The sequence below is a fragment of the Lemur catta genome, chromosome 2 (assembly GCF_020740605.2).
Source record: "Lemur catta isolate mLemCat1 chromosome 2, mLemCat1.pri, whole genome shotgun sequence".
Lineage (NCBI taxonomy): Eukaryota > Metazoa > Chordata > Mammalia > Primates > Lemuridae > Lemur > Lemur catta.
In genome coordinates this window covers 76042217-76068321 of record NC_059129.1, presented here as the reverse complement: position 1 = coordinate 76068321, position 26105 = coordinate 76042217, and the positions used below count along the sequence as shown (strand labels likewise).

The following is a 26105-nucleotide window of genomic DNA, read 5'->3' as shown; positions in this document are numbered from 1 at the left end:
TGAAAATCTATCAAACCCAAGTTTGAAACACAGCTCCAGGCTTGCTGTGGGCCCTGGCAGCCCATGTGAATTCAGAGCAGTGAGAGGCCCCTGCTGGTTCCCAGGCCAATGGGCAAGAAGGATGGACCCTGGCCCTTTGTGATCAAGGCCAAATCTGGAGCATGATAACAGTGCTTCTGTTCTTAGCTACCTGCATCCAAAGGTGGCCCAAATGTGCCATTCCTTCTGAGAGAAATTTCAAACCCTCTCTTGGCTTGATAGTACTTTCTAACTAGTTTCAATGTGAAGTTTGAGTTCAAATGTTCTCATTAAACTAGTCTAGACTCTTCTCTAAAAAAAAAAGTATATTAAATAATATTTCAGCATCTGTAGGTTATTTTGTCTAATGTAATCCTCACCAAAGAGTATTTATAAAGTAATACAATGATATGGGACAATCCTAGTGATGCACCAGCAATATATACGTAAATGTGTGTGCTTGTGTGTGTGTGTGTGTGTGTGTGTGTGTGTATGTAGGGAATGTATGTATATCCATGTAAGTAAATGCTTTCATGAAGAATACACAGTCATAAAACAACAGTGCTCTCAAGGACTCTAAATAGTTTGTTGGAGCTTCAATACTTTGTCTCTCACTGAAATTCAGAGGCCACTTCTAGTTAATAGGACTTTGATTCAAAAAGCACTTGAGCCTTCATAATTCACTTCTCGAGACAATATCAATATGTGTTATATAATATAGCTATTTGTTTGTGGTTTATATAAATGGAAGTCCTTTTTTTGATTCAGGAAAGAGAAACAGAATTCACTGCGTCCGAGGGCCCTCCGGATCAGAAAGTGGAGCTGAGCGTCTCTCTGGTGAACCAGAGGTTCAAGGCAGAGCTTGCTGACTCCCAGTCCCCATATTACCAGGAGCTAGCAGTAAAGTCTCAACTTCAGGTGAGTGGACCCAGCCCACACGACCACATTTAAGTCATGACTGAGAATCAGGGAGCCAACAGGACATAAACACTTTTGGCTAACAGTTCCAACTTCTTGTGGCCAGGCATTCATTTCTAACCATCAAAAAGAAAACAGAAACTACAGTGGGTCTCAAAATCTCAGGACGAAAGGATCTTCAGGGAAGCTTTTCATTCCAGCTTCCCCATTCTTGAGTAGTCCCCCCTTATTCACAATTTTGCTTTCCACAGCTTCAGTTACTCATGGTCCATTCTGGTCCAAAATATTAAATAAGAAATTCTAGAAATAGACAACTTATAATTTGACATGTCATCAGAAGGTCAAGAGTGGCCTAACACTATGCCACAATGCCTACATCATTCACCTCACTTCATCTCATCACATAGACATTGTATCATCTCACATCTTTACAAGAAGGGTGAGCACAGTACAATAAGATATTTTGAAAAAGAGAGACCACATTCACATAACTTTTATTGCAGTATATTGTTATAATTGTTCTATTTTATTATTGGTTATTGTTATTAATATCTTGCTGTACCTAATTTATAAATTAAATTTTATCATAGGTATGTATGTATAGGAAAAAACATAGTATATATTGGGTTAGCTACCATCTGAGGTTTCAGGCATCCACTGGGAGTCTTAGAATGTATCTCCCCCAGATAAGGGAGGACTACTATATTTTCATGTAGATTTTCTTTAAATGTTAGTAGGTTTTTAAATCTCATTCAGCCGAAAGCTGCTATGCAGATATTCTATATGTCTAAATGACCATTATGGTGATGGTTTCATGGGTATAAATTTATAGACAAATTCATCAAGATGTATATATTAAAGATGTACAGCTTTTTACATCTCAATCATACTTCAATAAAGGATTAAAATAAAATAAAATAAAATAACCACATAGGCACCAAGTAAAAAACATACTGAAATATGAATTTTAATTCATAATATTTTTTCTTTACATAATATTTCCATTTTTACAGTTTGATGCAATTAAAAGACATGATATTTTTCTAGGTGATAAGTGGAAGGCAATTTTATTGTCCATGTTATCAATTACTAAACTGAGCAGTCTTTCCATTATGTCTCTTCCATCTCTGACCATCATCGTATGACTGTCCTTGATTAAATTCAAATGCTCTTCAAGTCTCTGAAAGATATTAAATGAATCCAACTCTATGCTGAGCGTGGCATCTGTATACCATGATAAGATCCCTGCCTTCCTTTCCAGCCTCATTTTACACTAGTTCCTTATCACTTCTTTCCTTTGCACTCTAGTTTTCAGAAATACAAACTCTTTGTAAATTTTCCTCACATTTACCCTTTACGTGTGCTGCCTTTTCTGTCTAGTATGCGCTTCCCCAAGTCTCATTTTAGGTACTTCATCATGGAAAGTTCCTTCTACCCATTCTGGGTTCAGTTACTCTCTCCTGGGCTTGCTCATACTTGGTGCCCACTGCTGGCGCAACACTAATCAGCCTGTCTCGAGATCGCTTGTTCACGTGTCTATGGCCTTTGCCATCTCTTTTCCTCCCTCCTCACCTGCCACCCTCAGCACCACCAGGCTATGAGCTTCCCCTTGAGAGCAGAAACTGATCCTTTCACCTCTGAAGCCTAACCTTCTAATACAAGCTTGAGATGCAGTCAACTACTCAGTAATTATTTGTATAAATGCAACTGAAAATGGAAGCATCCATGAGATGACATAACCGTGAATGAACTACATTTATGGACAGCCTGAGTGCACATGAATCTTAACATGGCCAGGGAACAAACGGGGCCCCACTTCTCATGGTGAATTCGATACTTACCTCCTCTCACCTGGAGAGGAGATGAATAAGTGAAACATTCTTAACCTCCAACCTCTCCTCGCATCAGCATTCAGTCAATAAAATGTAAACAATCCTTTCTACAAACTTTAAAGAGAAAGAATCAGCATGGGGTATTTATGAACCAGAGAAGTACTTAGACATGGATTATTAGATAGAATGAATTAAAGACTAGTTTGTCAACGTTTCCATTTTTTCCTTGAAACATTCTTTTCAGCAAATCCTTAGTGCAGTCAAAATATCTTCAAAGTTGGATAATTGACTCTTCACTGACCTGTTATCAATTTTCTAAGCACCTAAAACAACCTGATATATAATAATGCAAATACATTGGGATTTTTTAAAAATCTGGATTCTAGTACTGTTTCTGCCAAAAATTAGCTGTGAAAATTTGGGGCACACTAATTTTCCCTGGCCTTCATTTCCTCACTTAGAAATTACAGATGACCTCACAGTCCTTTTCTAAGTCTAAACTGCTGTGTATAGAAATAACAGCCAGTACTGTTCTTAATGCTTTATATATGTATATAAACTCATTTAATTTTTCATGCAATCCTATAAGTAATATTATTCCCCTTTTTTAAGAGAAGAAACTGAGGCACAAGAAGATTAATATGCCAGGATGACACACCTATTACACCTATTATCTGGCAGAGCCAAGATTCCAACCCAGGCAGCCTGGCACCAGAACTCTTCTCTTAACTACAATGCTATATTTCCTATTTTTCCCAAATATATATTTATTAGGAAAGACCTATTGTGTCATCATTAAGTGGGCATGCCCCTTCTGGACTCTGTAAAACTTATTAGCCAAAGAAGAGTATGTCTTGCCCAGTCTTGTTCTAGAGACCCATCGTATCATTCCTGCTGGTTCCATCTGCACAGTCACTATTTCTCCAAGATGGAGCTCCTCTGCTTACAGCATCTATTCCCTTCGCAGGCTCCCGAGCAGGGCCCTGACTACCCCACAGCCTGCCCTGGATAATCAGTCAGCCCCACCACAGCCCCAGGCCTGCATTAGCACAGCCATTTGGGACTAATCAGGAATTAATGGACAGTGCTTAGTGGTAATTTAATTTCCACAATAAACCTAATGAGCAATTTAATACAAATGTCAAAAGGAATCGCTTTACTTGTTGTCTGAATGTTTTCTCCTGTGCAAACGTTCGTGAGAACTCAACACTGGCTGCCTTTTTATAGCCCTGTTAACTTACATTACAGCAGAATCGGGGAGGCCCCTGTGCATTTAGCATTATTAATAAGGTTAACTGGGTACTTAATTAGAAATTTAGTGGTTAGTGCTCCATGATTGGAAGGTCCCCAGAAGATTATTTAGCAAAATTAACTGAGGCTTTTGTCATCTCCTCCCTAGATGCCTTCTACACACTCCTAAGCAGAGCCGATTCTTAATCAATCACAGACAGGTTCACAAAGCAGACATGAACACAAGCAATAACTCCCTTCCGCCTGAGCCAGTGCATGGAGCACTCCAGGAGAGGAGAGTGGCTCTCCCCAGCAGTGCTCCCAGTTGCAGATGCTGAAGCTGTGGACCTCTACAGAGGCAATTCTGTGCTTGATTGACTGTTTTCATACATATAACAGTGCCTTTAGAATCCTGGACAAGAGAGAGGGATGATTCAGCATCTGAATCTCCAGCTGCAGAATTTGCAGCTCATATTTAAGCATTCAGTTCCTGGTGCTGTCACTGGAATGGCATGATAAATTCCCTGTGGCCCCAAAGCTGTTTGTCCCAGGAGGCCAGGGCAGACCTGAAGCACATACACAGCCTTTGCTTCCTGCCCGCAGAATAAAGACCAGCTCTGCAGAACCCAACCTCCTAGTTCCTCTCTGTTGAGCCCATGACAGGGTGTGCGTGGAGGCATGGAAAATTCCTACCTCTGTAAGGCCTTCATCTTGCCCTTCCCTCCACTGAGTCTTTCAGAAACAGCCATCTGAAAGCTTGATCTGCCCTTGCCAGGCTCTATGCTGTGTGGTCACTGGGGAAATAAGAAAAAACTGGGCCTTCAGTAGCTAGTAATCCAGTAGGAGAGGTAGAGAATAAGCAAGTAAATATACAATATCACCACTTCCCTGCCCACCTGTATGACAGGTATTTGTTACTTGTCAGTTATCCCTTACAGCAATCTTATAACGTATGTATTGTTATTCCATTTTGGCTAAGGAGACCAAGATTCAGAGAGATTAAACAATAAACTCAGAGTCAAGTAGAAAGTAGCAAAGCTGATATTTAAACCCAGGCCTACACCAGTGTCTCCTCTTCCCCCTAAAGCTGAGCTACCTTCATCACTGAAGTTCCTATAAGGAATGAAAACTAGTTTTAGTATTGGCACAAGAAAATATAATTAGAAGGTAAATCAGTCAGCTGGGGAAAAAAAGTTCACTCTGTACTCCAAAACCCAACATAAGTGATTTGGGGATTATCTGTGCATCACTGCTCTAGTCCTTGGCATGGTAATGCAGAACTGGCAGTAACTTTAGATACAGTGATAACACAGTGGCATGTTGATGCATTTAGAGAATAAAGAGATGCACTCAACTCAATCAAACAAATTTGCTGAGTCCCTGCCATGTGAATGACAATCTGCTAGATACTGGGGAAGTGGGATAAAGATGAACAAACAAGACCTGGCCCCTGAGGCCAAGGTGCATAATCTCAGGGAGGGAAACTGACATATACCTCACAGATCTTTATGGGCCATTCCGTAATAATTTATAGAATAGAGAGAAGAAATAATTGAAATAACTGACTTTGGGTCCCTACAAATGCTTTTCAATAGAGATGTTTGAGCTGGCTTTGAAAATGGGTGTGGGGAGAAGCAGTCAATGAGCAATTGCATCTTACACCAAGGGAAAATAATTCATGGGAGCATGGAGAAAGAGAAGTGCATGTTGTCTGTGGGGAGGGACACGGGACAGTTTAGTGTCAATAGAGGACAGGATATTGGCCAAGAGGATAATGATAACAAGGAAGTGCAAATGCAATGTTAAGGTACCTGCAGAGGGGGGGCGAGTGTGAAGATTTTGGCAGGTCTTAAATGCCACTCTAAAGAATTGGACTTTATTCAATAGGCAGTGCAGCTCAGCAAGGGATTTTTAGCAAAGAGCAACAGGTATAGAATGATTAACTTAGAAAAAAATTATAGTCAGGGAGATACCTCCTCCTTTCCCCACTCCCAACACACCCAGAAAACCATTTCTTCTTCCCTCCTCCACCACACACACATAAACTCATTTTGGCTGTGCCAACCCTGAGAATAAGAAGGACATGATGGAAACAAAGATGTTGTGAGATTTGAATCAATGGGAGCTGGTGGCTGCATGTGAGAGGCAAAGAGAAGGTACCTAGGGATGCTGGGCTTTGGGGGATGGAAGATGATGGGTGCTCATCACCCTGACTGAGGTAGAAAGGCTGGGGGGAAAAGGCAGATTTGAGAGGAAAAGAATGACTCTGGTCGGGGCAGATTTAGTTAGTGGCAAACGGTTGAGATATTTCTGCAAAGAACTGAAAGCTATATGTTAGGTGATTATTGAAGCCACAGAAGAAAATGAGATCCCCCAGCAAAAGGGAGAGGGCAGAGGGGACAAGGAAGAGAGGACAGGGGTGGGTGTCTGCTCACCTGTTCAGCCTCACTCTTCACCCTGCTCTCCCTCCCAAGCTTCACCACCAAACCACCATCCCTTCCTCTTGGTCTCTCCTGCCTCCCAACCTTCCAAAAGGAAGGCTGGATAGGGCCATACAGGTCTATGTGACAGTGTCCCCAGGGCCTCGCACAGTGCCCACAGTCAAGCTTGGGGAATAAATGGGAGCGGGTGAGGCGAGGAAGCTGAGGATGAGAGTCTACAGACTCCTAATGTTTAAAGTATAGAGTGGAGACAGGAATCAGGTGGAGCAAAGAAGACTGAGAGAGTGGTCAGAGGGATGGAAGAAGGACCAGGAAAGAGAGCAGGAACACTGTGGAGGAGGAATGGAAAATGCTGCTGGATTTGGAGACACAGTGGCTTGGAGAGAACCAGGGGCAGAAGCCAGGCTGTGGTGGGCTGGGAAGTTGTTGGGTGTAGAAATTGTAAAGTATTCTGATACCAGGCCTCAGTAGCAAGATCAAATTAATTAAGATTTATTGTGAAACCCACATGAATCTAAGAACAATTCTAATCTATTAGATTACCATTTTATTTAGGTGCAGCAGCCATTTTGAATTTAATAATTCCTTTAACATTATATTTTCCTAATCATGTAATTAATTCATAAAATATTGTGGTTAAAATATTATAGTCAACTACAGTTAGTTATGGTCAGAAAATATTATTTTCTCTGTGTGTAAGTGAAAATCCTATAGCTAAAACATTTTCCTCCAAATGCCACCTTAAAGTTATTTCATATTTTATGTAGCCATCAAAGCAGGTCAGAACTACCCAATTACAGCTTTTAAATAAGTAGCAAAATACTTTCCTGTGGGTTTCAGAAATAATTGAAAACAAAGATTTTGACCTCGTTCATTGTTTCAGTTTTCCATTTGCAGTTTTTCCCCTAATTCATCAAAATTGTTTAGGCTTTTTCAGTTGGGTAAGATCTGACCCAGTACAACCAAAGAGTATTTCATAAATTTCTTTCTCTCTGCAGATGCAAAAGATATTCAAGAAACTTCCAGGATTCAAAAAGATCCATGTGTTAGGATTTAGGTAAGTAAGAGAATCAAACACTTCCCAATTTTTAAATTACTTTCTCCCTACCCTCTTTTTAAAAGCAATGTCATGAGGATTGTAAGGTCTCTTTTTCCCAGTTGTTTGGCTCTGCCAAATCCTGGAAACTAAACACATTCCAGAGAAAGGAATTGTCTAATTAGAACATAACTCTAGGTGATTTTTAGGGAGTCACACAGAAGCTATATTCCGTCCTCCTTACAGGAGTCAGAAATGCTGCTCTCAACAGAGAGCTCATCTGCTGTCCTTGGCAATGTTGTTGTTAACGAACCTCTTAGAAAAATACCACAGTAGAGACAGATCAAAAAAAGTAGCAATTAATTGCCTTGGTGTCTGATTGCCTGGTTTCCTATCAAATGTTAAATATCATCACCATTTAAACAAATCATGCTGCCCAAAGGGAGACAGGTGAACCTAATAAAAAATGGTCCCTATAGGGGTAGGGGAGCTGAAAAAATGGGGTGGACAGAAGCAAGAATGGAAGCAAGACTCCCCAAAATATAACTTTTATATTGACATCTGAACCGTGGTAATGCATTACCACTCAAAGATTATTACATTAAAACTTTAAATAAAAGAAATAAAACCATAAAATAGTGCCACACTAAAGCAGGGCTTGATCATGTTCCTGTGGCTTTGGCCCAAGCAAGCCTATATACAGTAGTATCCCAATGCTAATGTGGGTTCATGATTTTGAGCAAAAATTTTTACATTTGTCTGCAGATGGGGTCATAATATGGTATTTTTTTAAACATGCCACAGGGTAAGTATCAGCCCTGGAATGAGCTGAATGAGATTCCACACCCTCAGAGGAGTTTGTAAATCAGGGAGAGTAGGTCTCACCAGAAGTCTTCCTGGCTCCTTCACTGTCTGTTGTCTTAAGGCAAGAAGGTACACAGAACAAGGGCTCCACAGATTCAGAAAGAATAGCTTTGGGGGAGCTCTCCCTGTTTGTTTCTTCCAAAGCTCTGAGTTGTGTAACTCCAAAGAAAGGAAATACTGAAAAGTGAAACTTATGAGAGATGAAACCCTTAATATTTACCAAAGCAGACTCATTTTTCTTTATTTCAAGATGTTGCTCTGAAGTATTCCATGTGAAATAAGATAGATTAGAGAAAAATAAATGTTGATAGGAAAATATTTTGCATAGGTGGCAAGGCCTTTTGAATAAACCTCTGCAGTTGAAGAACAAATTTCTAATCTAAAGCTGAAGGAAATAATAGGCACAGTTCTCCTGGTGAATATTCAAATGCACATTATCCCCTCTCTTTAATAAATGAAAATCTAATTTTAAAAAAATCTATTTCAGAAGCAGAACAAAATGTTAGGTGATGAAATTTTGCAAGGTTAAAATTTTGAAGATATATGTCTTGAAGCTGATCCTTTCCCAAGTGCTTATCTCCATTAAGATTTAATATTATTAATATTTTTGCCAACGATACTTATAAAGTAAGTTTGATCACATTTTCCAAATGATTTTCATTATGACATGAAGACTTAGTCCACCAGAAAATATCTTGACCCCTGAATACAATAAATAATATGCAAACTTTTAATCATTAATAATAATGCTCAGAATATTATAAAATAAACTTATTATGAAAGGAATTGCTTTGTTGTGGGGCCAGATACCAATAGAAGACCTAAAACCCTATCAATCTCCTGGTACTGTCTTTCCTCCAGCTCATTTCCATAAAGGTGGATTTATAATTTAACAAGTAGTTTTATATCAGTGACCTCATTTGATTCTCTTAACATAACTGAGAAGGAGTTGGGATATCTATTCTTAACAAAATTATGAAGATGAACAGTGAAAGATCCACTTTAAATGTTACTTTATCTTTTACAGCAAAAGTAGAAAACTAGTAACAATCATTCAATATAGCTGGAGGGTATACTCCTTCAATGACTTGTGCACAAATTTTCATAGCAGCTTTATTTCTAATAGCCAAGAACTGGAAACAACCCAAATGTCCATCAATTGTGCAACAGACAAAAAAAATGTAGCACGTTCTTACCATAGACTACTTCTCAACAAAGGAATGAAATATTGGAATACACAACAAGATGGGTTCATCTCAAAGTATCTATGTTGAGTGAAAGAAGCTGAACAAAAGTATGATTTCATTTATCATAAATTGTAGAAAATGCAAACTCATATATAGTGAAAGAAAACGGATCAGTAACCAGACATTTACAGAACACACTACCCAAAAACTGCAGAATATACATTCTCTCATCAGTACATGGAACATTTTCCCTGCTAGATCATATGTTAGGCCACAAAACAAGTCTCAGCAAATTCTTAAAAATTGAAATCATTCCATGTACCTTCTCAGACCACAGTGGAATAAAACTGGACATCAATTCCAAGAAGACCTATTAAAACTACACAGATACATGGAAATTAAACAACCTGCTGCTAAATGATCCTTAGGTCAATGATGAAATCAAGATGGAAATCAAAAAATTGTTCAAATACAATGACAAAGTGATGCAAGCTACCAAAATCTCTGGGATACAGAAAAAGCAATGCTAAGAGGGAATTTCATAGCAGTAAATGCCTAGGTCAAAAACACAGAAAGATCATAGATTAACAACCTAATGTCACACATCAAGGAATTAGAAAAAAAGGAACAAACCAAATCCAAAGATAGCAGAAGAAAAGAAATAGCAGAGATCAGAGTAGAACTAGACAAAATTGAACAAAAAAATACAAAGGACAAATGAAACAGAAAGTTGGTTCTTTGAAAAGATAAGCAAAATCGATTGACGACTAGCTTGATTAATGAGGAATAGAAGAGAAAGGATTCAAAAAAGTTCAATCAGAAATGAAAAAGGAGACATTACAACTGATACCACAGAAATACAAATATCATCTGAGACTACTTTGAAAACCTCTATGCACACAAACTAGAAAATCTAGGGTAAATGGATATATTTTGGGGAACAAACAATTTCCCAAGCTTGAATCAGGAAGAAATAGAAATCCTGAACAGATCAATAATGAATAGTGAGATGGAAAAAGTAATAAAAACTCTCCCAATAAAAAAAATGCCTAGGCCGGGTGCGGTGGCTCACACCTATAATCCTAGCACTCTGGGAGGCCGAGGTGGGTGGCTCTTCTGAGCTCAGGAGTTCGAGACCAGCCTGAGCAAGAAAGAGACCCTGTCTCTACTAAAAAATAGAAAGAAATTATCTGCCCAACTAAAATATATATAGAAAAAATTAGCCAGGCATGGTGACGCATGCCTGTAGCCCCAGGTACTTGGGAGGCTAAGGCAGTAGGATCGCTTAAGCCCAGGAGTTTGAGGTTGCTGTGAGCTAGGCTGACGCCACGGCACTCACTCTAGCCCAGGCAACAAAGCGAGACTCTGTCTCAAAAAAAAAAAAAAAAACAATGCCTAAGACCAGATAGAGTCATAGCTGAATTCCACAGACGTACCAAGAAGGACTAGCACCTCTCCTACTGAAACTGTTCCATAAAATCCAGAAGAAAGGAATCCTCCCTAACTCATTCTACAAAGCCAGTATCACCTTGATATCAAAACCAAGAAAGGACACAACAAAAAAAGAAAACTATAGACCAATATCCGTCATGAAAATAGATGCAAAAATTCTCAACAAAATACAAGCAAATCAAATCCAATGGCACATCAAAGAGGTAATTCACCATGATCAAGTGGGTTTCATCCCAGGGATGCCAGGATGGTTCAACATACGCAAATCAATAAATAATTCACCACATAATTGAAAACAAAAACCATATGATCATCTCAGTAGATGCAAAAAAGCATTTGATAAAATCCAGCCCCCTTATGATAAAAACTCTCAACAAACTAAGCATAGAAGGAACATACCTCAAAATAACAAAAGCCATATATGACAAACACACAGCCAACATCATACTGAATTGAGAAAATTTTAAAGCATTCCACCTAAGAACTGGAACAAGACAAGAATGCCTACTGTCCCCACTTCTATTCAACATAGTACTAGAAGTCCTAGCCAGAGCAATTAGGCAAGAGAAAGAAATAAAGGACATACAAATCATAAAAGAGGAGGTCAAACTATTCCTATTTGCTGATGGTATGATCTTATAGCTAGAAAATCCTAAAGCCTCCTCCAAAAGACTCCTAGAATTGATAAATAAACTTAGTAAAGTCTTAGGTTACAAAATTAATGTACATAAATCAGTAGCATTTCTATACATTTATAACAGTCAAGCTGAGAGTCAAATCAAGAACTCAATACCGTTTTCAATATCGGTTAAGAAAATAAAATACCTGGGAATATACTTAGTCATAGAAGTAAAAGATCTCCATAAGGAAGACTACAAAACACTGATGAAAGAAATCACAGATGACACAAACAAATGGAAAAACGTCCTATGCTCATGAATTGGAAGAGTCAATATTGTTAAAATGTTCATTCTGTCCAAAGTGATTTACAGATTTAATGCAATTTCCATCAAACAACCAACATCATTTTTCACAGCACTAGAAAAAACAATCCTAAATTTCATATGGAATCAAAAAAGAGCCCAAATAACCACAGCAATCCTAAACAAAAAGAACAAATCTGGAGGAATCACATTACCTAACTTTAAATTACACTACAAGACCATAGTAACCAAAACTGCATGGTACTGGTATAAAAATAGACATGTAGATCAATGGAACAGAATAGAGAATCCAGGAATAAAACCATATGGCTATAACCAACTGATCTTAAACAAAGCAGACAAAAACATATAATGGGGAAAGGACACCCTATTCAATAAATGGTGCTGGGAAAATGGGATAGCCACATGCAGAAGAATGAAACTGGATCCCTATCTCTTACTATATACAAAAATTAACTCTAGATAAATTAAAGACTTAAATGTAAGACCTGACAACATAAAAATTCTAGAAGAAAACATAGTAAAAAGTCTCTGCCATTGCCCTAGGCAAAGAATTTATGACTAAAACCCCAAAAGCAAATACAGCAACAACAAAAATAAATAAATGGGACTTAATTAAACTAAAACATTTCTGTACAACAAAGGAACAATAGCAAACAGACAACATATAGAATAGGAGAAAATATTTGTAAACTATACATCCAACAAAGGACTAGTATCCAGAATCTATGAAGAACTCAAACAAATCAGCAAGAACAAAACAAATAACCTCATCATAAAATGGCAGAATATATGAATAAATTTTTTTAAAAGAAGAGAAACATTCATACCTGATGGGTGCAGTGTGCACTTTCTGGGGGATGGGCACACTTGTAGCTCTGACTTGGGCGGTGCAGGGCAAAATATGTAACCAAAGTGTTTTTACCCCCATAATATTCTTAAATAAGAAAAACTAAGAGAAACAAACAGCCAACAAATGAAAAAATGGTTAACATCACTAATCATCAGGGAAATGCAAATTAAAACCACAATGAGATAGCTAGCACCTCACCCCTACCAGAACAGCCATTATTAAAAAGTCAAAAAGCAATAGACGTTGGCATGGATGCAGAGAAAGGGAATGCTTATATACTGTTAATGGGAATGTAAATTTGCACAACCTCTATGGAAAACAATATGGAGATTCCTCAAAGAACTAAAAGTAGACCTACCATTTGATCCAGCAATCCTACTCAGCAATCCCACTACCAGATATCCACACAAAGGAAAAGAAGTCACTAGATCAGAAAGACACTTGCACCTGAATGTTTATCACAGCACAACTCACAATTTCAAAGACATGGAATCAACCCAAGTGCCCGTTGGTTAATGAATGGATAAAGAAAATGTGGTATATATATATATATATATATATATATATATACATATATATATATATATATATATATATATTCCATGGAGCACTACTCAGCTATAAAAAGGAACGAAATAATGTCTTTTACAGCAACTTAGATGGAGCTGGAGACCATTATCCTAAGTGAACTACCTTAGGAATGGAAAAACAAATACCACATATTCTCACTTACAAGTGAGAGCTAAGCAATAGGTATATATGAACATAACATGGTATAGTGGATGTTCAAAACTAAGAAAAGAGGAAGGTAGGGGGAGAGTGAAGGATCAAAAATTACCTGTTGGGAACAATATACATTATTCTGGTGACAGGTACACTAAAAGTCCTGAGTTCACCACTATAAAATTCATCCATGTAAAAAAAAAACACACTTATACGCCCTAAATCTATTGAAATAATAATTTTTAAAAGAGAAAACAGACCAGTAGATATGACATGACTAAAAGAAAGAATCTGACTAACTAGGAAGTCCCTCCACACAGAGCAGCACTAGTTAGTCTTAGATTCTTTCTTGCCTCCATAGAAGGAAAGTTGTAGCATGCCTGTAGCATGTACACTTGAGTTTTGTTACATCAGGGGATGAAAGTTAGATAAATTCAGAGCCCAGTCAGAAAAAGCAATGACACTAATCCCATCACATGTGTAGAGTGTCTTTGGCAGCAACTATCATTTGAAATATAAAGGGAAAAACTGGATATAGTTTCTAAACTAGACCCATATATATGCCCAAAGGAGTGCAAAATGTATTCAGCAGTTTGGTGACCATATGGCCTTTCTTCAGGCACAAGCAGGTGGTGGCATGGCAAAATGATCCCAGGCTTCAGGTTAGGCAGGACAGGGTTTTAATCCTGGCTATGCCACCTTGCAACTGTCACTTTCCCTCTCTGTGCCTGTTTCATTATCTGTGAAGAGGGGATTATGTTGTTAAAAAGTTTAAATGAGAATGCATATAAACTGCCTGGTGCACACCCCCACTCAGTAAACAGGTGGGTGTTTTTCTTGCAAGCTGTCCCATGGTGAATTGGACCAATCCCTCAAAGCTTACTGATTACAGCTATTCAAAAAATAATCAGCCAACAAAACACGAGGTCCAGAGTTCCTCCTCAGAAAATTACCTAAACTAATCATTTAATGTCATTCAGCAGTGAGAAAAAAGTATTTACAAAATACTTTTTAAAAAATTCCTGGCACCAGTACCATCCAAAATGTAATATGTCTAGGATATATTTGCAGCCTCTTCAGGAGGTATATGAGGAAATCAAGAAGTTTGCGAAGAAGACCAAAAGTGCATGTAATCTTTGAACTAAGGCTGAAATCCTAATCAAAAACATTATATAATGATGTTTAATTTCTGAGATTCATATGGCTCTCAAAATTTCCATTTAAATTCTGATGGCAGTTTATGTGTTCCTTTCAAAGCTCTGGGCAAACATAAGAAACAATGGAAGGGACTATGTCTTTTTTGTATATGAAATAATTCATTGAATGTCTCAATAAATGTCATACAAATTCTTTCTCCCTTTCATGCTCCCATTGTGCATGATGAAATGAAGACCAAAGAAAGAAAGAGATGGGTAATTTGGACTTATTTTTTATGTTTTGAAATATATTTTTCCCCCACAAGTTTAAATCCTAGTTTTGTACAAATAATTTTTTTATATAATATCTGAGATGGGCCAGGCGTGGTGGCTCACGCCTGTAATCCTAGCACTCTGGGAGGCGGAGGCGGGTGGATCGCTCGAGGTCAGGAGTTCGAGACCAGCCTGAGCAAGAGCAAGACCCTGTCTCTACTAAAAAAAATAGAAAGAAATTATCTGGCCAACTAAAAAATATATATATAGAAAAAAATTAGCCGGGCATGGTGGCGCATGTCTGTAGTCCCAGCTACTAGTGAGGCTGAGGCAGTAGGATCACTTAAGCCCAGGAGTTTGAGGTTGCTGTGAGCTAGGCTGATGCCACGGCACTCACTCTAGCCCGGGCAACAGAGCAAGACTCTGTCTCAAAAAAATATATATATATATCTGAGATGAGCTAATGACTTTTTGATGGTTTCTCATTTAAATGGAAGTCATTGATCAATTACTCAGTGGTTTAAAAAAATTCTCTAGTCAAAGTCACTATCTGATATGCAGGTAAACATAGACTTGGTCGGCTGAAAAGGATTCTATAAAACTCAAGGTCTCATTAGGAAAGCATAAGAGCACATGTCTGTTATGCAAGCATGCTTTAACTATTTCTTAAATGTCATTTGTAATGGAAAATTGTGTGTCTGAATGTGCACACACACATGCAACCAACCTAAGTCTGGAGTAAAGCAGAGAATCTAATTTACTCCTTGGTTCCAAGGTCATTGTGAATTGGAAAAAGGACCCAATATACCTCGGAGAGCTCAGTAATAAGAATCCAGCTTTGGCTCCATAATTGGCTACTAAAATTAAAAAACTGTAGGCTCTGACTGATTGTATGGTCTGAAGAACTGCCAAAAACATACATTATCAGTTCCTATGGCCTTTAAAACACTTTTGTATCCCTTTGTGTGGATTTGTGACATGAACTAAAAGGTAAAACCTGATTCTCAAGGACAGAGGTATAGAGAATCCTGTTTCATTTTTACATACTAAAAAGCATTGAATTAATAAATATGGTAAATACAGTTAAGTGTGTACTACTTCCCTCCCTCTTTTCTCACACCTTCCTTTTAAGATGTTATTTTAAAAGCAGCTTAAGGAGAAAGTGTTATGTTTCATTTAAAGTTTTAATTTTTTATTAAAAAATACTTCTTGGAACAAAAGTAGAAGAGAAATAGCCTTAAGAACTGAAGCTTTGACTTGGCTACAACATGTATATACCATTGTCCCATTGCTTTATCCGAGACTAGAGGAGGCTATTTGTAGAAGAAAGGACAATTCATCCTTCTTCCTGATTGGCACTGCATGACTTAAAAGACCGAGAAAAACATTGGTCAATACCAGCAACTCTTGACAATTACACTTTTTTGAAAAGACCTAAAGTAAAAATCTATGGTCACTTGATTCAGTTAATAATCCTTCTGCAAGCTGGACCTAACTCCCTGCTGGCGTTCTATTTCAGAATTAAAATATATGTTAATTATTTTTTCACATTTCAAATGTCTGATAAATATTAAAATGTTTAAAGTGTGATATTCTTTAAGAGCCCATCAGGAAAGAGGTGGAAACTGTCCTGAAGCTTTGTAGCAATACAGTGACTTTTTTTACAAGGCAAATAACATTGGCTTTGGTTGGGGTATGTGATGTGTTCTCTGCTGTCTACAGTTCAAGCTCCACAGAGATGCGATTTACAGCCACCTTTAAGAGAGAAAGCACAGAAGCAAAAAGCCCCGCCAGTGACCTCCTGTCTTTTGATTCCAACAAAATTGAACATGAGGGAGTCCCTCGTGGAACCGAGGAGGACAAGCAACCTGAAATCTATCTCACAGTAATAGACCTCAAAAAGCTGATCAGCAAAGTACTAGAGGAAGAACAATCCTTGGATGTGGGGACAGTTCAGTTCATTGATGGTCAGTTGGTGATTTCATAGTTCTGACTTGATTCTCACTTTGACAAGGAGACTAGGCAATGTGAATGTCTCATGGAAGCTGTCATTTTAACTTGGGCCTCTTAAAGTCAATCATTACTGTGACAGGCACATCGCGTATGGTACCGTATCTGTCTTTTCTCATTCCCTCTTATGTCTCCTTTGATGAGCCTTTGGTAACCACTTCACAACAGGAAAGCTCTAGGAGGATTCAGGGGTTTCAGTTCAGTCCAGATCAACCCTGACCAGCCACTGGATCTGAGTAGAGAGAACCATGGACAGTTCAGTTCCCCTGGCACAACCTAAACAGATTCCCTCGTCTAGTGAATTGGTCAGGTCCCAGCAGGAAACAGATGGCACACTGAAATTAGAATAATCTGAGGAGAGTCTGATAAAGGACTATTTATAAAGGTTTGCCTGTACCTAAAGGATTAGGGCAATTCCCTGGGCTAGAAGCAGAAAAGCCTCCTTGCTACATCCAGGCCTGAAGGGTTGCCTAATAATCTAAGCCATCCCATAGTCAGAGGGCAAAGAACCCTTGATATAGTCCATATAAGTCAACCTTCTGGGGCAGAAAGTAGCAGGGAGGGGACGGGAGAGTGGATGTAAAGAAATCAACAATATAATCAGGCCTACTCAGCATCCTCCGAGGGTGCCTGGAGGGACCCAGGAGCCTGGAAGTCCTCAGTAGGCTCAGTAAATGGCAAAACAGATGGACATTGAAAATGCCATTTTAGTATGACATAGCATGAAATAGTCATTCTCTGTTTGCCAGTTCTGTTTTTCTGGTTTAGATAGGCAAACTCTTAACACTGGAAAACTTCATATAGGTCTCTTGGGACAAGATGAAGGGACAGAGGAACACTAGGCAAGAAAAGGTCAACCTCAGACTCATTTCAGACACCGTCTGATACTATAGGTTTGTATATTTTGAGCCCCTTCAGGTGTTCTTAGAATCAGGCATTAGGATAGAAATGGGTATTCACAAATGGTCATTGATTCTGGTATTTATTCTAGCCATTTCTTTTTTTATCAACCTGGTCATATTTTTAACCCCACAGGTCTAGCCAATTAGCCAGGCTGGTTGGTTCAAATCTGTAGAATGAGACTGAACACCCTAAAAATCCACTGTAACAGTTATTCTTATCACAAAAACATGCAAGATGCACTCTTTGCATTTGTCCTTCAATATATTATTCAGATCCATGACATTTTTTGGTTGTACTACTCCCTAAGCATTGGTTATTGACATGTTTTTCAACCTTGACTGTTTTATTGCCCCAACCACAAAAGAAAAAGGAAAGATACACCCATACCTTACGATTTTTCGCCTACAGAAATTGTTGGGTCACTGCCAGTTTCCAGTCCTGACACCCAATCAGAGCTGCCTACGCCCCTTGCTGATATCACAAAGGTAAGCAAGTTTGTTGTCCTTTTGTTCTTCAAATAGGAATAAAGTCTCAAAACCTTTCATCAAAAAACAAATCAGCTTAAGGACTAAGCAGAGCAAAATCCCCTGTTCATTGCTAATTATAATTCTTTTCTGTTTTTACAGGTAGTACTTGGTTAACCCACTTTCAGTATCCGTATTAATAAAATATAATACAGCTTGCATTTCAAATATCCTAAAATTCAAGCTTTCCTTTAGTTAGGTCTTTGCTTCAATTATAATCAGAATGTGCTCCATTTTTGATAAAGCCAACACATTTTCACGAACTGAAAAGAATAATTAAAGTAGAATATATTATTTAACTAACTTTCAGAAATAAATATAAACATAATCATACTTTTTAAGTTAGTTTTTAAGTCTTAAGTTCTTATCTATACATTTATTTATGGAGATTGATAAATACAAATTAATGCCTTAGAAAGTAAAAATAATAAATTCAGTAATAATTTTTATACTCAATTTAAATTTTTGTTTATTTAACTTATATAAGTTGTCACTGGGGTTTTCATAAACAGAAGTGATGACTATGCTCTATTCCCTCTTAAAATGAAAGAATTCACAAGTTCTAACATGACTAACACAATTCAAAGTATTTTAGTTATTATTAAGCCTATTTGGGCAGACTCAGTTATCCAAGAAGCCAATAGATCATATTTTACCACTCTATCAATACGTTTTCCTTTTAGAACATATTTCCATATCAGAACCTTCCTCCATAGTAGATTCAAGTCAGTTACCAAAAAAAAAAAAAGATTTGTTAAAATTTAAGCAAAAACAAAAAGTGCAGAGTATAGGCCTTCTCATACAGAGAGGAATGTCCCATCTCAAAATCTGTCTTTCTAAATTTATTCTTCAGGGTGCTACTTTGAGTCCTGAACTTACTCTGGGTGAGCCCAGGCTTGAGACTGTGGACAGAGCAGAGCATGGTCTACCTGGTGAGTTTATTCCCACAAAATCTGTGCTAAATGACAACATCCTCTTTGAGGAGTCCATTTATGACACTACCTCAAAGACCAATGACAAAGCCATCTTCAACCCAGGAGAAGGCTTGCTCTCACTAGCATTTCCAACAGAAGCGCAGGCCATTGAACCACCTCCTTCTGAAGAGGAGGACTTCCCCAGCACCCTTCCTTCAGCTCTAGTTCTCATTCCCACGGCCAGCACTGGCAGCCCTTTCCTGGTGGATCTGATAAAGGAAGCTGAAACCAAAGCAGCACCAACTGCTGCCCACCCAGAACAACAGTCTCTTCTGGGCTTCAAAACTGAGAATCCATCAGGACAGGGTAGGTCATAAGGCCCGAGTCCATGACAAGGGGCTGTGACAACAGTGGATCAGGCCTTTACAATTGGTGTATATATTCCCATATGCCTCTTACGGGCTGACCGTCGATACTGTCTGTTCTGCTGCAGATGTTTCTTTAGTCCAAATTAGCACATGTGTGATTGAAAAATATGAAGAATGTCTGTAAACACTGTAGTATTGTTGATTTACTTTTGAATTTCCAAGAAGATTAATTTTGGAGGCAATAGAATCAAGCTTTCTCATAGTTAAAGAGAAATATTTAGCAATATATGAAGACTTTGGCAGGGAGGACTAAAAATCCTACCAAAGAGCCTTTTTTAGTGCAAAAAGTAGCTGATTTCGTGGCTCCAAGAACCCCTATACTCCGGAAAAACTACAGGTAAAAATGTCTTTAAAGAAACATGAGCCCCCAGATACAAGGCTATTAAGGATGCATTGTGATTCTAAGTGCAAATGCCAGTGGAGATTGTTATGGCTAGTATTTTTAATAGGATTGTTATTGCTTTAGTTAGGGCTCTCTTTACAGAACTCTACACGTTTTGAGCAGTCCACCTCAACTCTATTTTCCTAATAAACCCTGTGTGCAATTAGTATACAATTTTAGAGAATTCCAAGTTTTTCAGGAATGTATATACGGCACGGTAAAAGAACTATCTATACAAATTGGATTTGGTTTATGTGATTATCAGTGAATAAATGTTAACTTCTTGACACAGTTACGTATTGCTGTATTACAAACCCCACTTAAAGTTTGTGACTTAAAACAACAATCATTTATTTTGCCCATACACCTGAAATTTGGGCAGGGATCAGTGAGAACAGCTCTCCTTTGCTCCATATTGTTGTGTAAGCTGAAATATCTCAACTGGTGTTGAAAATCTATTTCCAAGATGGTTCATTCACATGGCTGGCTCATCAGTACTCACCTAGAGCTCTTGGCTGAGGACCTCATTTCTTCTCCACACAGGTCTCTCCACAGGGTTACTTGGGCTTCATCATGGCATGACAAGCTGAGTTCAAAGAGTCAGTAGTTCAATCTCTTAAGGGCCTAGAAAGACCATCATTTGCTCACATCTGATTCAAAAAGAGGGAAACTTATATCTTGATAGGAAAAGTATCAAAGAATTTATTGCCATTTATAATTAACCACAATCCACAGCACCCACCATCTTGACTTCCAAATCATTTTAGAGTTGGCTGGACAAAACAAAACTTTTGGTGAAATGGCTGATACGAAATGTTTTCTGGATTCTTTTCTTTCACTATATTATAAAACTCTCCTATAAGATCAGCATTTCAGGTAGATTAGTAAAAATAATAGTACATCTACTATATAATGATGAAAGCATTATTGAATTTTCAAATTGCTTTACTGTTTTCATTTTATTTATACATTCCTTCCGTTTATGAATACACCATAAAATACTAGAGTTGGAAGAAATCTTAGAGATAATTTAGTGAACCCGCTGTGTTTCACAGATGAGAAAACCGAGGCTAGAGATGTGAGTGCCTTGCTCAAGGTCACATTATAGCTGGCTGCAGAGCCAGGACCATTATTCAAGTTTTCTCCATCTTTTATAGTATGTTTGGCTTAAGTAGCTCCATCCTTTATTTTAAAAAAAAATATATATATATCCTCAAACTTGCTTTGCCCTAAAACCACAGCCTCTTCTCTATTTCACTACTCTGTCAATTTTTCTAAATATTAATATTTTGGGCTTCTGAGTCTTCACTATCTCACCTGCTAATCACAAGTTTTCACCTCTTACCACACGGTAGAGGAACACGGCTTTCACAAAAGTCACAGACAAATTCCTCATTGATCAATTTAGCAGCCTCATTTCCATCTTCATTTTATTTGGCATTTCTGGCATGTGGCAACTGCTCTCTTCTTGAAACCCCTTCTTCTGACTTCCACAAAATGATTCCTTCTTGTTTCATATTCCCTGACTACTGCTTCTCAATTTCCTGCAGTGTGGCTTGTTATCAGATTTTTTAAATTTTGTTTGTTAAAATTCTACGTCATTCTAAAAATAAGATTTGTGAGCTGCAGTGAGCTATGATCACACCAGTGCACTCCAGCCTGGGCAACAAAGTGAGACTCTATCTCTAAAAAGACGAAAGAAAGAAAAAAGATTTATGGTGATTTACAGACATGGATGTAATACAGTAAGATTTTATTTTTATTTTAAAGAATTGAAAGAAAAATGGAAGAGAAAATAAAACAAAGATCTCTTTCGGTGAAATAAAAATGGTTTGTAATTAGACAGAGGTGGTGATGACACAGCATTGTGAATGTTCTAAATGCCACTGAATCATTTAATGTAAAATGGTTAATTTTATGTTGTGTGAATTTCTCCTCAATAAATTTTTTTTAATCAGATAATGCTGTAGAGAAAATTGTATACAAAAAAGTCATAACATTCTGTAAGGCTGCTTTAGGTGGTCCGTGATTTGACTCTAAGCTTCTTAGCAGGCTGTGCAAGGAGGAAAACACAATCAATCATGTGATTTTTTTTTTTTTTCCATTTTGGTACAGGGTCTCTCTGGACTAGAGGGCAGTAGCATGATTATAGCTCACTGCAACCTCAAACTCCTGGGCTCATCCTCATGCCTCAGCCTCCCAAGTAGCTAGGACTACAGACATGCACCACCATGTCCAGCTATTTTTCTATTTTTTGTAGATACAAGGTCTCACTATGTTGCTCAAGCTGGTTTTGAACTCCAGGCCTCAAGCAATACTCCCAACTCAGGCTCCCAAAGTAGTAGGATCATAGGTGTGAGCCACCCTGCCTGGCCCAGTCACGTAATTTAGATCTGCATGCTTACGTGTTGCAATTGCTTAGGAGAAAATTTTCTCTGGCAAGTCCTCATAAGGAGGACAGTCTGGGTTATGGTAGACCATGTTCTTCCACATGAACCTTCCTACTGTGTAAAACCAGTGTCAGGTGTTTCTCTTAAGGCCCTAACTGGATATGTGCAATGCCAAAGCCCAGGTCATTGCAGCAGTTCTAGGAGGGGCTAGGTTCTGACAGTCTGCTTTAACTCAAGGATTGATTTTGGAGTACTTAGAGGAATGAATGTGCTGCATAACCTCCAGTCAATGCTCTGTAAGTAAAAATTATATCTCATAACTGAGCTTCTGATTAGTATTGAGCAAGAAGAGTTATATTTGCTGACATGGGCCTAGAGTGGAAATATTTTATATTGCCAATTAATGGCAGTTCCATATGCTTTCATAATCATACCAGCTGGGAATGGAAATGACATATTTTAATGAAAAATCAAGACCCTAACTAGGAAACATTCCTGATAAAAAGGCATCTCATTTATACATGGAAAAAAGCAAAAAGAGTGCTCTGGACAAGACAAAGGCTGCCTCCCTCCTAAAACAATTCTGGGTCTCTCCCATGTACAGGTAAAATGAAAATTAGGGCTCCAAAGTTCTGTGCCATGGTATTGTGGAGATAATTTTAGCCTGGAAAATTTTTAAGGTTAGTGTCACCAAACGCCCACCAAGCCATTAAAATCTCAGTAAAGCACTCATAGAAATCTTTCAACTTAAGCAGTTTAATTTAGTAGTTAATTCTCTGAGATAAAGTACTTTTAAAACATGCCTCTAGAACACTAAATGAATTGGTATGTGATACAGAATTATGAGGTCTTCTATTATTAATATTTTTTGGAGTAGTTGATTCCAAGCCATTCTTTTTTTGCAGAGCTATTCTTTTGCAGCATTATCTGTTAAATCACTTCTATTTCATAAAAATGAGAGTCATAAACATAGAAGATACTCAACATTCTGTCTTCCACACAACATGTATCCCACTTGTTCAAAAATATTGTCAAGTCATCAGAGTAGAAAGTTTGGTGTAGTTTGGTTTGGGTTAGGCATGTGTAGGTGGCAATATATTACTTTTAGCTCATTAGAACGATCATCTGATCTGTCAAGAGAGAAGCTCTTTACTGTTCTCCCTCTCAAATTACAGACTTTTTCACTTATAAGACATTTCATTTAAAATGTAAGCCAGGTCTCTTACTAAATTGCAGTATTTTAAGTGAAGAAGCAAACTTTAGGCAGAACTACTCTACCATTGGACATCAATATGTGTCTTTTATTTCCTCTCTTGGCCATATGTTACAATTAGCACATTTTCAACTTTTCTTTACCTCATCCCAGCCTTTGACTCCATCAACAAGAATCAGTGAAATAAACTAAATTGAATTAACTCAATATAAAAACCCAGCTGCTAATGTTCCACGAGGTCAGGGAGTACAATCTATTCATTACTATATTGTCAACATCTAACCAGATGCTATATTAACAGGCAGTTAATATATGTTGAATGAAAGAGTAAATGAATGAATTTATATTATAATATATCCATGAAAGTCAGAGTTGATGTGATTAATCTAGTTCCCTTTTTAATCTGTCTACTAAGAAGCTCAAAGCCAAATCAATGGTCCAGAAGCAATATTCTGCTTCTAGTCACACCATTCACCATTGCCAAAATATGTCACCTATCGTCATGATTTTGTGCCTTTGCACAAGTTACTTTTTCTGGTGCCTGTAATACCTTCCCATTCTTCTAGCCTGTTGACCTCCATTTCATACTTTAAGTTTCACCTAACACTCCCTCTATGAAGCTTTCCCCAACTGCTTCCTGAAAAAGGATTCATAATTGCCATCTGTTCACTGATTTCACAGCAAAAAATCATATATGCCTCCATCAACCATTTACCATGTAGTATTAAAAGTATTGATATGCATGTCTGGGATCTCTCCAAGACTGAATTCCTGAAGTAAAAGGATGTGTTCTTATTCCTTTTTTAAGAATTCCTGTGCTAAGTACAGTGTCTGCTGCAAAATTGTAGTTTCATAACTATTTGTCACTGCTGTCAACCTTATTGGAACTGTCAGTGTTATCAGTCTCAGACAGTAAAATCCCAGAGGATACGGCCCCTCCCTGTGTTAATCCCCACATAGCCCCATAGACAACCTCATGTGTAAAGCAACCTTCCTTATTGGTAAATACTTCTGTCAAAATGAGAGAACTTTAATCAGCGCCATCTCATGTGATGTAACAACCACCATGCTGATTAAATGTAAGCATGCAGTAAAAGAAATTTGCAATAAGCCACTCTCCTAGCCAAAAAAAAAAAAAATTTACATTTCCTAAACTCTCAGTCAGGAAGGCCTGGCAAAGATATTATTTAAATTGCTCCACTTTAGGATGAAAAAAATAATCGTAAGACTTGAAAAGATTTGTAAGACCAACTCAGCTGAACTTTAAGCAACTATGGTCAACATTTTTGCCTATTCTTCCTTACCAGAGGGTAAGCTTTTCCTAGCAGTATACTGCTTATAAAAATTGTTCTCTCCATGAGAAAAATGTCATCTAAAGGAAGGAAAGAATGGCCATTCAGCAGAGACTTGCAATTATATTCCATCCCTAGATACAATCTTCACAGTGCCCAGGAAAAGATGAAAAGGAAATTGAAGTTCTTCCAACTCTCAAATTTGGTACTTGAAGATTTAGTCTAGATGTCAGATGAGTTAATACTGTCCTTCAAGGTTTCAGTTTGGGAAATTCGATGCCCTAACCCACGTTTTGGAAATTCCCAAGAAAATTCATGTTCTGACTTTCTGCCCTCTACTGAACTAACATTACTCCATCTCCTTGCCTGAATCTGTTCTCTTCTCTCTCCCTTCCCAGTCTGAGGATGAATAGTCTAGATTTCTGTGATTATCCCTCATCACCATTCAGAGATGATATTTCTATGGGTAGATCCAACTTTACTGCAGGTAGAGGCAATAAGGAAAGAAGGAAGTCACACTGCAGCACCACCCAGCACACATCCTCAAGTTAGATACAGACATCCCTGTCTTAACATGTCAGTTACATCCTCCACTGGAAAATTCTCACTGGCCAATACTACCTTGGTCGTTCTCTGCTGCACTATGCTGTTAAGCCCTTATTCTCTCAAAACCCTCTTTATGATCACCCTTTCCCCAGGCTGCTCCCAGCTCCCTCCCCAAATTCTTGTCCAATTGTTAAGCAGAGTAGTAAGGTCTGTTTCATCTCTTTCCAATATTTTACTGAGAAGAGACCACATGTTTCTAAAATAAATTCTGCCACTTCCGCGGGGGCAAAAGTAGTTAAAGGTGGTTGTAGTTAGAAACTGCATTTTTCCCTTCTTTCCATGTTGAAACTCCTTCACATGAATACAGGTAATACAGGTACATATTCAGATGATACTGTGTACCAAATGGTTTTCAGTGGCTCTTGGCAACTTCGTCTCACCTTGATGCCATTGTTTCTCCTTCTTCTTTCTTCCTCAGGGGAGTCCTCTTTCTCCTCTTCCATATCTTGCAAACCCAGTCTCTGGTTTTACCCCATATGGCACTAGTATACACTGATTTCCCCAGGGGCCCAAGTAGCTTCTCTGCATATCTTTCG

The 26105-nt window shown here is 38.1% G+C and overlaps 1 protein-coding gene across 2 annotated transcripts in view; it reads left to right on the top strand.

Moving 5' to 3' along the window:
* Nucleotides 1–26105, top strand: part of IMPG1 (interphotoreceptor matrix proteoglycan 1) — a 125948-nt gene that overhangs the window by 38352 nt on the left and 61491 nt on the right. For both annotated transcript variants that reach the window (XM_045542265.1, XM_045542264.1), the window contains 6 exons: nucleotides 787–936; nucleotides 7438–7496; nucleotides 14890–14910; nucleotides 16630–16874; nucleotides 18229–18305; nucleotides 19198–19276. In XM_045542265.1, coding sequence (XP_045398221.1) covers nucleotides 787–936; nucleotides 7438–7496; nucleotides 14890–14910; nucleotides 16630–16874; nucleotides 18229–18305; nucleotides 19198–19276 — 631 coding nt within the window. The remainder of the gene's footprint in view (nucleotides 1–786; nucleotides 937–7437; nucleotides 7497–14889; nucleotides 14911–16629; nucleotides 16875–18228; nucleotides 18306–19197; nucleotides 19277–26105) is intronic.